This window comes from Rhinopithecus roxellana, chromosome 16 (assembly GCF_007565055.1).
Source record: "Rhinopithecus roxellana isolate Shanxi Qingling chromosome 16, ASM756505v1, whole genome shotgun sequence".
In the NCBI taxonomy this organism is placed as follows: Eukaryota; Metazoa; Chordata; class Mammalia; order Primates; family Cercopithecidae; genus Rhinopithecus; species Rhinopithecus roxellana.
In genome coordinates, this window is record NC_044564.1 from 114,363,471 (window position 1) to 114,376,224 (window position 12,754).

The window sequence follows — 12,754 nt, forward strand, 5'->3', positions numbered from 1 at the left end:
CAGTAGCGCGATCTCGGCTCGCTGCAAGCTCTACCTCCTGGGTTCACGCCATCCTCCTGCCTCAGCCTCCCGAGTAGCTGGGACTACAGGCACCCGCCACGCATCGGCTAATTTTTTGTATTTTTAGTAGAGATGGGGTTTCACCGTCTTAGCCAAGATGGTCTCGATCTCCTGATCTCATGATCCGCCTGTCTCAGCCTCCCAAAGTGCTGGGATTACAGGAGTGAGCCACTACACCCGGCTCCATATATATATATATATATATATATATGTAAAATTTTAAGAGGCAAGATGTTGTTTTGTCACCTAGGCTGCAGTGCAGTGTTGTGATCACAGCTCACTGCAGCCTCTACCTCCCAGGATCAAGCGATCCTCCCACCTCCACAGGTATGTGCCATCATGTCTGGCTGATTTTTAAAATTTTTTATAGAGACAGGGTATCACTATGTTGCCCAGGCTGGTCTTGAACTCTTGGGCTCAAGTGATCTTCCCATCTCAGCCTCTTGAATAGCTGGGACTACAGGCACCCTATGCCATCATGCCTGGCTAATTATTTTTTTTTGTTTTTGGTAGAGACAGGGTTTTGCTATGTTGCCCAGGCTGGTTTCAAACTTCTGGCCTCAAGGGATCTTATTGTCTTGGCCTTCTAAAGTGCTGGCATTACAGGCATGAGCCACCGCGGCTACCAGGAGTAACCTTATGTTCTTAAAATGCCATCTTGGAACCAGAAGTATGCTGGGTGTATACGTTTGTCATCTCATAACAGCAGTTCACTGTGTTTTTCTTCATTATGTAATAGTTGGAGCTGCCAGAAAGTCTTCATTTTGACTTTTTTCCTCAGTGGTTTTTTAAAGCTTTATTGAGATATAATTGATATACACAATAGCCTTGCACATATTTAATGCATACAATTCGATAGGCTTGTATATACCCCCGATACCATCACCACAGTCAAGGTAATAAACAGATCCATCACCTTCATAAGTTTTCTTGCGTCCCTTTGCTGTTTTGTGTTTTTTTTTTTTGTAAGAACATGTAACATAAGATGTACATAACGTGTAACATGAGCATGTGACATAAGATCTCTCCTCTTATCACATTTTACAGCGTGCAACACCATACAGTCATTCCCCCCCTATTTGTGGTTTTGCTTTCCCTGGTTTCAGTTACCTGTAGACCAAAAATATGACATGGAAAATTCCAGAAATAAACAGTTCATAAGTTTTACGTTATTTGCTGTTCTGAATAGTGTGATGAAATCTCATGCAGTCCGCCTAGGACATAAATTATCTTTGTCCAGTGTATCCACACTGTAGACACTGCCCACCTGTGCGTCACTTAGTAGCCCTCTTGGTTATCAGGCTGGAGATCACAAGAAGAATGAGTGCAGTACCATAAGATGTTTTGAGAGAGAAAGAGAAAGGCCGTCTCCCCATAACACTTATTACAGAATATTATTATAATTGTTCTGTTTTATTGTGAATCTCTTACTGTGCCTGATTTAGAAACTAAATTTTATTATAGGTATGTATAGAAAAAAACATATGCATATATAGGTATGTATATACAGGTGGGAAATTCACTTGAGCCCAAGAGTTCAAGACCAGCCTGGGCAACACAGTGACACCTTGTCTCTAAATTTTATTATAGGTATGTGTATATAGGAAAAACATAGTATATACAGGGTTCAGCACCATCCATGGCTCCAGGCATCTGCTGGAGGTCTTGGAACGTATCCCCCTCGGATAAGGGAGGATGACTGTATTGTTAACTGTAGGTACTTTGTGCAGCAGATATCTGGAACCTATTTATGTCTTATAACACTAGCTTTATATCCATTGAACAACTCCCCATTTCCTGCTCTCCATACCCCCTGGCAACCACCATTCTGTTTTCTGCTTCCATATTCATTCAGTGGGTTTGACACTTCTTCATTTCCTGGAGCACTAGTTACACAGCAGAGCAATTTCATGATTAGATGGGTGCACGTATTAGATTTGGAAGATGAAGCAGATACGTTTAGTAAACACTTGAGTGTTTAATTTTCTCTTGGAAATTTAATGTTTACCTCAGTTTTAATGAAGGAAGGTTTCTGGAAGGATACATTTGTATTATGTACCAAGTTTTCTTTTGAGTAGTAGTAAACTCATAGGAATTAATGAGAATAAATTTGTAATGCAGCAATTGTTTTTTAATATGAAATAATAAAAACTCCATTTTCTAGTTGGTTTCTTCTTTTTTGTACTGTTAAAAATATACCTGCATTTAGCTTACTCAATGGATAAGTTAATAAGTATTGAAACATTGGTTCAACTTCCTAATGCTTTACATTTAACTGGACTTGGTGACTTGTTTTTAATCTCTATGCTTGGTGACAAGCTTTTAATCTCTGTGCTCCTTTATTTGGTAGTTATTTTTGCTTAGAAGCAATATTTTCTATTAGTTTGACAAGAGTAGGAGAAATAGGCCTCTGCCATGTAAATATTTAATGTGCGCTAAATATTTGTTGAATTGTTTAGAAGAAGCAAGTAAATTGCTAACGAGGATGTTGGACATTTCAGGATTCAGCAATTGAAAGATGTGTCTAGATTTCCTACCTAGAAATAGCAGCTTTCCATTGATAGTCTGCAAGATATATGCTATTGTTTCAGATTATAAAACAGCTTTATAAACTAATATGGAATATAAATGAAAATGCTTTACTGAAGTACTGAGTACTATCTAATATCAGTATTTCAAGATTAAACCCTGAAATATTTAACAGATTATTGTAATACTTTGCAAATAGGACTTTTTTTTGCAGGATCCAACATACATATGTGTATATTCAGTTTTTAAAAATATTTTCATTGTAGAAAGTATTAACCATATTGAAGAGATTCGGTACGATGAGTGCCCTTGAAACTCCATCACTCAGTTTCAACATTTATCAGCTCATGGCCAATCTTGTTTCATCTCTGTCCACTCCCTCACCCCTACGCCCAGGGTTTTTTTTTTTTTTTTTTTTTTTTTTTTGAAGCGCCTTAAACAAGAGAAATTTATTCTCTTACAGCTCTGGAGGTCAAAAGTCCAAAATCAGTTTTAGTGAGCTAATATCAAGATACAGGCTAGGGCTGCGTTCCACCTGAAGGCTCTAGGGGAGAATTTGTTTGCCTGCCTTTTCTAGCTCTTGGGGCCATGTGCATTCCTTGGCTTATGGCCTCTTTATCTTAAAAGCCAGCAGCATATGTGTCATCTTCTCTGCTTCCACCATCACATCTCCTTTTCTTAAAAAATGGAAGTAAAATCCATATTACATATCATCATTTTAACCATTTTGAAGTATCCGATTCAGTGACTTTTAGTACATTCACAATGTTGTATGACCATCACCACTATTCAATGTTGTACGACCATCACCACTATTTAATCCAGAACATTTTCATTAGCCCCAAAAGAAACTTTGTACCCATTAAGGAATCTCTCTCAATTCCCTCCTTTTCCCAGCCCAGCTCTAATGAAGAATGCTGTTATCAACACTGGTGGTTGTATAAGATTTTGTTTGAGTGCTTATTTTCAGTTACCTTGGCTACACAACAAGAAATGGAATTGCTGGAGCATATATTAATTCTGTGTTTAATTTTTTGAGGAATTGTTCAAACTGTTTTCCACAGTGGCTTATAATTTTATATTCCCACTAGAAATGTATGAGGGCCCAATTTCTCCACGTTTGCCAACACTTGATATTTTACTTTAAAAATTCTAGTGGGCATGAAGAAGTAGATCCCAAATGACTTCTTTTTTAAGACAGGATCTCGCTCTGTCACCCAGGCTGGAGTGCAGTGGCGTTACCATAGCCTACTGCAACCTCCAACTCCTGGGCTCAAGCAATCCTCCCACCTCAGTCTCCACAGTAGCTGGGAATTCAGGTGTGTACCATCATGCCCAGCTAATTTTTTATTTTTTGTAGAGGTGGGGTCTTGCTGTGTTGCCTAAGCTGGTCTGGAGCTCCTAGCCTCAAGCAATCCTCCCAGCTTGACCTCCCAAAGTGCTAGGATTATAGACATGAGCCACTGTGCCTGCTTCCTACAATCGATTTTTAAAGACATTTTGGCCTAAACGATATATAGACTGTCTACCTGTAAGTCCACTCCCCTTTTTGCTTTTTGTTCTCAGTGCTTACAAACTAATAAAAATACTTGGCATTTGTTAGACATCTGCTGTGTGCTTGGAACTGTGTTGAGCTCTTTTCATTTACGTGATGTGATTTACAGACTATAGATGGACTTGATTGATTTTGCCAGTAACCCAGATTCCTATGTGTAAACAACCCAGACGGTAATAGAGGTGAGGCTGAGAGTAGGTGTGTCCCATTAAGGAATCTTGAAATAGGAAGTTTCTGCAGCTACATACATTTGGAAATGATAACGCTTATGACAGGAGGAAATTCTGCTTGCAGGAGGATTCACTCTAGGGTTCCTTTAAATAGCAAGTTCCCCCAACTGATGAATCGTACCTTCAATGTGCTCAAGCTGAAGAATGGACCCCTATTGTAGAATGTCATCTTTATGTTAAATGAGGCACTCCTAACCACTTACTTGTGCCTCAGGCCATTCTCTCAAGTCCTATTCAGCAGAAGCAAATGAGAGTATCATAACGGGGCTCATGAAGTGATAACAGGAAAATATCCACTGGATTTGGTAATTAGAAAGTCATTGGCTCTCAATTTTAAAAGGGCCGTTTCTGAGCTGGGTGGGGATAGGGCAGAGAAACCCAACACTGAAGGCAGTATCACAGCCGGTTTTGTTTTGAGGGTTGGGGGAAGGCTGGGGGTTGAGAAATCAATGGGATAGAGTGAAGTCAAGATAAGTGACTCCTTTCAAAAAGATAGAATGAGCCAGGAAGGAGAAGGGAGAAGATATAAGGTCAAGGGGTGATTGGATTCATATTTTTTAGGAAGAAACACCAACCATATTTTTATAGATTCTGGGAATAGAGCTGGATGGACAGGAGATGTTGAAGATACAGAGAAGAGATAAATGACAGGTGCACCCTAATGAACAAATGGGTCAAGGACACAGATGGAGTGCTTAGCTTTAGGGGAGGAGGGGTTGTTGTCCACAGGGACTAAGGAATGGAGGTAAGGGTGATGCCCAGTGGATGGGCTTCTGTGGAGGAAGCGAAATAGGAAATTTCCATCTGATGCTCTTACACCTGGTTCTCACTTCAGAAAAACAGTAATCTGCTTAGCATGAAAAGCTGGATTATGAGAATGGCTGCTTAAAGGAACAGGGGAGAGAAGAACTGACCAGAATAAAGGAATTATCCTGAAGGACAGCCATATCCCATTAAGATAACTTCTCAGTGCTTTGGACTGGGCCAGCATGGGGCTGAGTGGCCCGTTCGTCTGATCCAGCACTGCATTTCGAATATTCTACTCAAGCGTGAGCTCTGCTGGGTGTCACACGTGGACATGTTATCCTTGTGTGGCTCTGTAATTTTATTCCTGATTTGATTCCCCTCTCTTCTTTCATTTACAAACCTTTCCGCTGTGTCCTTTGGAACTCCTGCTCTGTTGTAAAGAATGCCCCAGTATTCTTAGCATCTTCTCTGAATATTCCCACCATGTCAAGGGTTAAATGAACACTAGATGTCCCTGAAGATTAGTAGTCCCCTGAAGCTGCTGCCAGTCTTACAACAAAGACACCCAAACTTGTGTGTGTTTACTCTGTGGTAGGAATCATTCAAAGCACTTTGAACATATTAGCTAAGTTAATCCTCATGACAACCCTATGAGGTTGATGCTATTAGTTTTTACTTAGCACCAACTTCTTGAGGTTCCAAGAGATGTATAGAACTTGACCGAAGGCAAACAGCTAGTAGGTGGCAAAGTCGAAAGGTAAACCCAGGAAGCATGGCATCAGAAACTTTACTCTTGACAACTAAAACATACTTTCTAAAGCTCTTTCAAGTTGAGGGCACTCAATTCCCTCATACTCCAAATACTTCTTTTCCAGGGCGTGGGGTGTTGGTGTTACCAATTCCTAAATCTTTTCAAGGTTATGTGTTCTAAATCTAGGTTTACTAGGCCTACTCCAAGTAGCCTAGTGTTCTGCTTTTTTGGGTTGGCTAAGTCCACTAATCCTTGTTGCTGTGTCTTATTTCTGGTTTGTTTTTGTCCTTCAGGGTTAATAATTTTAAAAAATCCTCTTTATTGCCATATTATGGGGGTTTGAGGAGGTTGTGGAGTTAAATGCTTGTGTTTAATGTCCTACTTTGAACTTGAACTGCTAGGTTGGTTTAACATTAGAAAATATATTAATTTATACCACTTACCGTATTAAAGGAAAAAGCATGTGATTGTCTTGATAGACCTACTTGGCCATCCTTGTCTTGGTTTATTCCCTAAAGAGACTTGCGTTTTCTAAAGAGGGTGCATCTGCATGAGTGTTCACAGCAGCATTGTTAGTAGGGCCACAAAGCTGTAAACCATTCACACTATCATGCACATGTTCACAGGCAGGAGACTAGGTGGACAGTTTGTCATACAGTCAGTTATATAGCGCATGACTATGGAATAGTAAAATTATTTTCCTGTAGCTAAACATGCATCAATATGGATAAGTCGCAGAAAGATAATGTTGAATGACAAAAGCGAAGTATACAGTTGTGTACTGCATAATGACATTTCAGTCAGTGGTGGATGGCATATAGATGGTGGTCCCATAAGATTATAATACTGTATTTTTACTGTACGTTTAAATATGTTTTCTACGTTTAAATATGTTTACATACCCAAGTACTTGCCATTGTGTTACAATTGCCTGCAGTAGTCAGTACAGTAACATGCTAGGAGCAGTAGCCTATACCGTGTAGTCTAGGTGTGTAGTAGCCGCATCATCTAGGTTTGTGTAGGTGCACTCTATGATGTTCACACAATGATTGAAATCGCCTGACAATGTATTTCTCAGAGTATATCTCTGTCATTAAGTGATACATTAACTGGAGTTTTATTTTTATAAACTTAAAAAACAAGTTCAACGAACAGCACATTGTTTTAAAACTGAAACTTAGAGGGGAGCAATGACCAAAAAGTTGAGGATTGTAATTCCCTCATGGGGGCAGGAATAAGTGGAGATCTGATCAGGGATCCACTGACAGGGAGCTTTGTCAATGACACTGTTGTGTCTGTCAAGTTGGGTGGTAGATTAATAAGTACTGGTATTATTCTTATGCTTTATGATTTTGATATATATATAATATGCTCTTTTATTGTGCTAAAAAACTTAGCACTGTTTTATAGTTTACAATTCAGTGGCGTCAAGTACATTCACAATGTTGTGCAACTATCACCACCTTCTGAAAGTTTCAAAATCACCCTGGAAGGAAACCCTGTCCTATGAAGCAGTCACATCTCATTTCCTCCGATCTCTCCAGCCCCTGGCAACCACTCATCTACTTTCTGTCTCTATGGGTTTGCCTATTCTGGACATTTCACGTGAATGGAATCATATATATGGACTTTTGTATCTGGCGTCTTTCATTTACCATAATGTTTCCAGGATTTTTCCACGATGCAGCATGTTTTAGTACTTTTTCTTAATGACCAAATAGTAGTCCATTGCATAAATGTGCCACATTTTGTTTGCCCATTCACATGTTGATGGACATTTGGATTGCTTCTACCTTTTAGCCATTGTAAACAGGGTTGTTATGACTATTTGTGTACAAAATTTTGTTTGAGCACCTGCTTTCAATTCTTTTTTTAAAGTTTTTAAAAATGTTTGTTTGAGATGAGGTCTCACTCTGTAACCCAGGCTGGAGTGCAGTGGTGCAGTCTCTGCTCACTGCAGCCTCCCCATCTTGTGAGCCTAAGCTGTCTTCCCACTCAGCCTCCTGAATAGTTGGGACTATAGGTGCAAGCCACCATGCCCAGCTAATTGTTTTTATATTTAATATTTTTGGTAGAGAGGGGGTTTCACCATGTTGCCCAGGCTGGTATCGAACTCCTGAGCTGAGGCAATCCACCTGCGTCGGCCTCCCAAAGTGCTGGGATTACAACACCCAGCCTTGCTTTCAGTTCTTTTGGGCATAAACGTGTGAGTGGAATTGCTGAGTTAAGTGGTAATTCTGTATTTAACTTATTGAGGAACCACGAAACTGTTTTCCACAGTGGCTGCATGTTTTACATTCCCACCAGCAATGTATAAAGGTTCTGATGTCTCCACATCCTCACCAACATTTGTTTTTGTTTTTGTTTTAAGATTATGGCTATCCTAGTAGGTATGAAATGGCATCTCATGATGGTTTTGACTTGCATTTCCCTGATGACTACTAATGTTAAGCATCTTTTCATGTGCTTCTTGGCCATTGGATATCTTCTTTAGAGAAATATCTATTAGATTTAATTATCTATTTTTTAAGTGTACAATTTTTAAAATATTTCATAGCTCAAATATTTTAAAACAGGTGCATGGCAGATACTTCTTTTTCCTGTGGTAGTAATAATAAAGAAGGCTTTTTAATCAAGCAGTTGATCAAACTGCTATGGAAACAGATTAAAAGCTCAAAGATCCCTTGGTAGGCAGGTAGTTTTAAATTGCCGACAGTGTTGGCTCTAAGTCAGTATAATAGAGAAATGTATTTGAGTAAGGGGAGTAAAGGAAATTACATTTTAAAGAATTTTTTAGTATAAACCTAAATCAAAAAATTGGCTTATAAAAGGTATTTTTTTAAGATACATGACTTTACCTAATTTATTCATTCACCAAATATGAATGGGTAATGAAGTGCTGGGAGCAGAAGCTTAAAATATTTAAATATATTTTTACGTGGTTGATGCCTGCCTCCCTCCCTCCCTCCCTCCCTCCCTCCCTTCCTTCCCTCCCTCCCTCCCTCCCCTCCCCTCCGCTTCCCTGTCCTCTCCCCCCCTCCTCTTTTCTTCTTGCCATAACTTTTCCATCATATCATGTTTACATGAAGCAATGTAAAAATTACTGTTGAATTTACTTGATAAATATCTACTTTTATGTATTTCAGAGACTATATTTAGTGTTTTATTCCTTGCATTATAAAATTGACAGGATATTTACTCCATGTATATTTTTCAGAAATCTTTATATTAATGACTACATGAAGATCTGCCTGATTAAGAAATACTTTTCTTGGACAGAGGGTAATAGAACTGTGTGCCAGCCTGGTTGTTTTTCCTTGCACCATCTCATCCATTACTCTGATTTTTTTCTTCGTGTCTTTATAGCCTCTTCCCGAGAAGTTTGTGGTAAAAGGTGTTGTGGATCGTTTTTCAGAAGAGTTTGTGGAGACCAGAAGAAAAGCTTTGGATAAATTTCTAAAAAGAATTACGGATCATCCTGTGCTCTCTTTCAATGAACACTTTAATGTTTTCCTTACTGCTAAGGTAAGGGCAGAAGTTTACATACTCTTCTCCCATATTACCATTCTTGGGGCTCTTTCCTAAAAGCTGTTCTGAGCAAGACTCGGTCTCTACAAAAACTTTTAACAAATAGCCGAGTGTTATGTTTTGTGCCTGTAGTCCCAGCTACCTGCGAGGCTAAGGCAGGAGAATAGCTTGAGCCCAGGAGTTTGAGGCTTCAGTGAGCTATGATGGTACCACTGTACTGCAGCCTGGGTGACAGAGTGAGACCCTATCTCTTTAAACAACAACAAAAAAAGCTGTTTTGATCTTTCAGAAGCCACCTTCACGAGCGAATGGTTCACTGTAACAAGGTTGTCATAAAATTGGTCTTTTTTGGGGTACCTATGTGCATTAGCATGCTTTTTTTGCATTAGCAAGTCCGTATAGATGGATTCTATGTTAATATTTGGGAAATCTATCCCCACCCCCATCGAGGACCCCACCCGCTTACAGCAGCAGAGGAAGTTAGAATATTTGCTCTGCCAAAAGCAGAGCTAAGTGTTTCTTTAAACACTTGGCAGTATGACTGGGTGAGGCCAGTCCGACCAACAATGGGCACGGAAGAGAAGGAACATTTGAGTGTTTGGTGAGGGTGTTCTTCATAAGGGCACTTTGAGTGATTACTTGCAGCCGCATTTTGCAGACAAGGAAACTCAAGTTCCGGGAACTTGTCCTTGTTCAGGTAGTGTCACTAGGATCTCAAGCTGGGTCTTTGTGGCTACTGAGGCCACACCATCCCTGTGTATCAGACTGCCTGATTGTTACTTATCTGCAGCCATGTTCCTTTCAGGTGAACATTTGCCAGATAAAGCATTTGGGTCCCACACAGCTGCCAGATTCTGTGTATTCAAACTCAAGTTGGTTGTCCACTGGCCTTTCTCTGCCCTTTCCTGTTGGCAGAACTGGCCAGAAAACCCGAAGTGCTGCACTGTCGCTGTCTGCAGAAATGGGGTCACATGCTCAGACCCTCCTGCTAGCTTCCCTCCAGTCCCATCTGTTTGGTTTCAGGTATCATGTTCCCATGTTCAGGCCATATGTAACATGTTCCATGTTGGCAAGGGTATTGTGGTCCAGATACTATTTTTCAAATCTGCAAAATTGAGAAATAGATAACATTAGCTGACATTAAAGACTTCAGAAAGTGTGCCATTCTTCACTCAGTGGAAGCCACATGACAAAGTCCTTTAGTTTTGTTTTATAACCTCATTTGGCATTGAGCCTTATTGACAACATTCCATTTCAGTGTCTCTTTTTCCCAGAGGCTTTCCCCGCCTACAGGTTGGACTGGTACACGTCTTAAAAATAAGTATTTCCTGGCGAACTAATCCTTAGGTATAATTCCTTCAACTCGTATTCAAAGTAGAATACATCCTGTTCTCCAAAAGCACAACTCACTCTCTCCCCCAAGGTCCATTTTCCAGAAAGCCCTCAAGTACAGTCATGTTTACTGAACAAAAAAGAAGAGGGAGGGAAAAGCTTGGACCCCTGGTTGTTAGGAATATGCGTGAAGAATAAGTAGGAAAGAGAGGGTGTGTGTGTGAGACAGAGACAGAGAGAGAGAGAGAGAGAGAAGGATATTTATCTGTCTGTGGGCTAAGCAGTATGAAAATGACTTAAAAATTATAAGGTCCTTTACTGCCTCGATCAAGATCCAAGTCCGTGTGAGTGAATACAGGAAAGGTGGCTTTAAACAGAACAAATTCTAGCCCTAGTTCAGTACCACTTGCTGAACAAAATGTGCTAAACAGCCTTATCTTTTCTTTAAAATTTTTTAAAATTGTGATAAAATACACATAACATTTACCATCCTAACGATTTCTAAGTGTACAGTTCAGTAGTGTTAAGTATATTTAAATTAGTTATGCAGCTCATCTTCAGAACGTTTGCATCCTGCAGATCTGAAACTATGCCCATTAAATGTCAGCACCCTATTCCCCCTCTTCCAGCTGCCTCATTTTTTCCTTTAACATACCTTAAATAACTTGATCTTGTTCTTAGATGAGCCACTTACATGTTCTGCCTTAGGGAATGCAGAGATACTCTTCCTTTTCCTTGTGATGACATGAGCTTATCAACAAATTAGAAGTGTCCTTAAGAAGAAGCCAGTAAGGCTGTGTGTAATGACTCATGCCTGTAACACCCAGCACTTTGGGAGGCCAAGGCAGGTAGATCACCGGAGCCCAGGAGTTCACGTCCAGCCTGGGCAACATGGTGAGACCCCATCTCTATATATTAAAAAGCAGCAGCCAGTAATGCTGGGAGAAATGGGGACGCTCAATAGCAACTATATTCAAGTCAATATTTTCATCTTTGACAGAGTGGGTACAGCAATCAGATAGATACTACTAAATAACTTTATTCAACATGTAAATTAACTTGGTTAACTGGGACACCCTTTCACAGCTCTACTCGAAGCGGAGCCTGTGCAGTCCAGTGAGCCCATTTGACTCTAGTCCCACTCATAAAAATGCTGTCTGCAGAGGTAATTCCAAGGACTCTGAGGCTTCAGTTATAGTCTTGTGAAGGCCTCGAGCCTTTGAGGATGTTTCTTGTCTAGAATGTGGGAGGACAGAATGGAATCTCTAGACCTACTTGGCCATCCTTGTCTTGGTTTATTCCCTAAAAAGATTTGCATTTTCTTTTTTTTTTTTTTTTTTTTTTTGAGATGGAGTCTTGCTCTGCCGCCCAGGCTGGAGTGCAGTGGCCAGCTCTCAGCTCACTGCAAGCTCCGCCTCCCGGGTTCACGCCATTCTCCTGTCTCAGCCTCCCCAGTAGCTGGGACTACAGGTGCCCGCCTCATCGCCCGGCTAGTTTTTTTTTGTATTTTTTAGTAGAGACGGGGTTTCACCATATTAGCCAGGATGGTCTCGATCTCCTGACCTCGTGATCCGCCCGTCTTGGCCTCCCAAAGTGCTGGGATTACAGGCTTGAGCCACCGCGCTCAGCCAAGATTTGCATTTTCTAAAGAGGGTGCATCTGCATGAGTGTTCACAGCAGCATTGTTAGTAGGGCCACAAAGCTGTAAACCATTCACAAGATCAGGCACATGTTCACAGGCAGGAGAGTAGGTGGAGAGTTTGTCATACAGTCAGTTATAAAGTGAACACTCTCTCAGGCAGCCTGACTCTGAAGGGAAGGAGAGAGGTGGAGAGAAACTAGAGGAGATTGCTGCTGTTTTTAAGATGGGTTGACCGGGCGCGGTGGCTCACGCCTGTAATCCCAGCACTTTGGGAGGCCGAGACGGATGGATCATGAGGTCAGGAGATCGAGACCATCCTGGCTAACACAGTGAAACCCCGTCTGTAGTAAAAAATGCAAAAAACTAGCTGGACGAGGTGG

General features: G+C 40.6%; 1 protein-coding gene across 4 annotated transcripts in view; it reads left to right on the plus strand.

The window, feature by feature from the left end:
• SNX30 (sorting nexin family member 30) overlaps positions 1 to 12,754 on the plus strand; it is a 123,918-nt gene that overhangs the window by 68,811 nt on the left and 42,353 nt on the right. For all 4 annotated transcript variants that reach the window (XR_004054000.1, XR_004053999.1, XM_010370442.2 and 1 more), the window contains exon 4: positions 9,239 to 9,397. Coding sequence is in view for 2 of the 4 variants with exons in the window: in XM_010370442.2 (XP_010368744.1) it covers positions 9,239 to 9,397 (159 nt within the window). In the remaining 2 variants the exon portion in view is untranslated. The remainder of the gene's footprint in view (positions 1 to 9,238; positions 9,398 to 12,754) is intronic.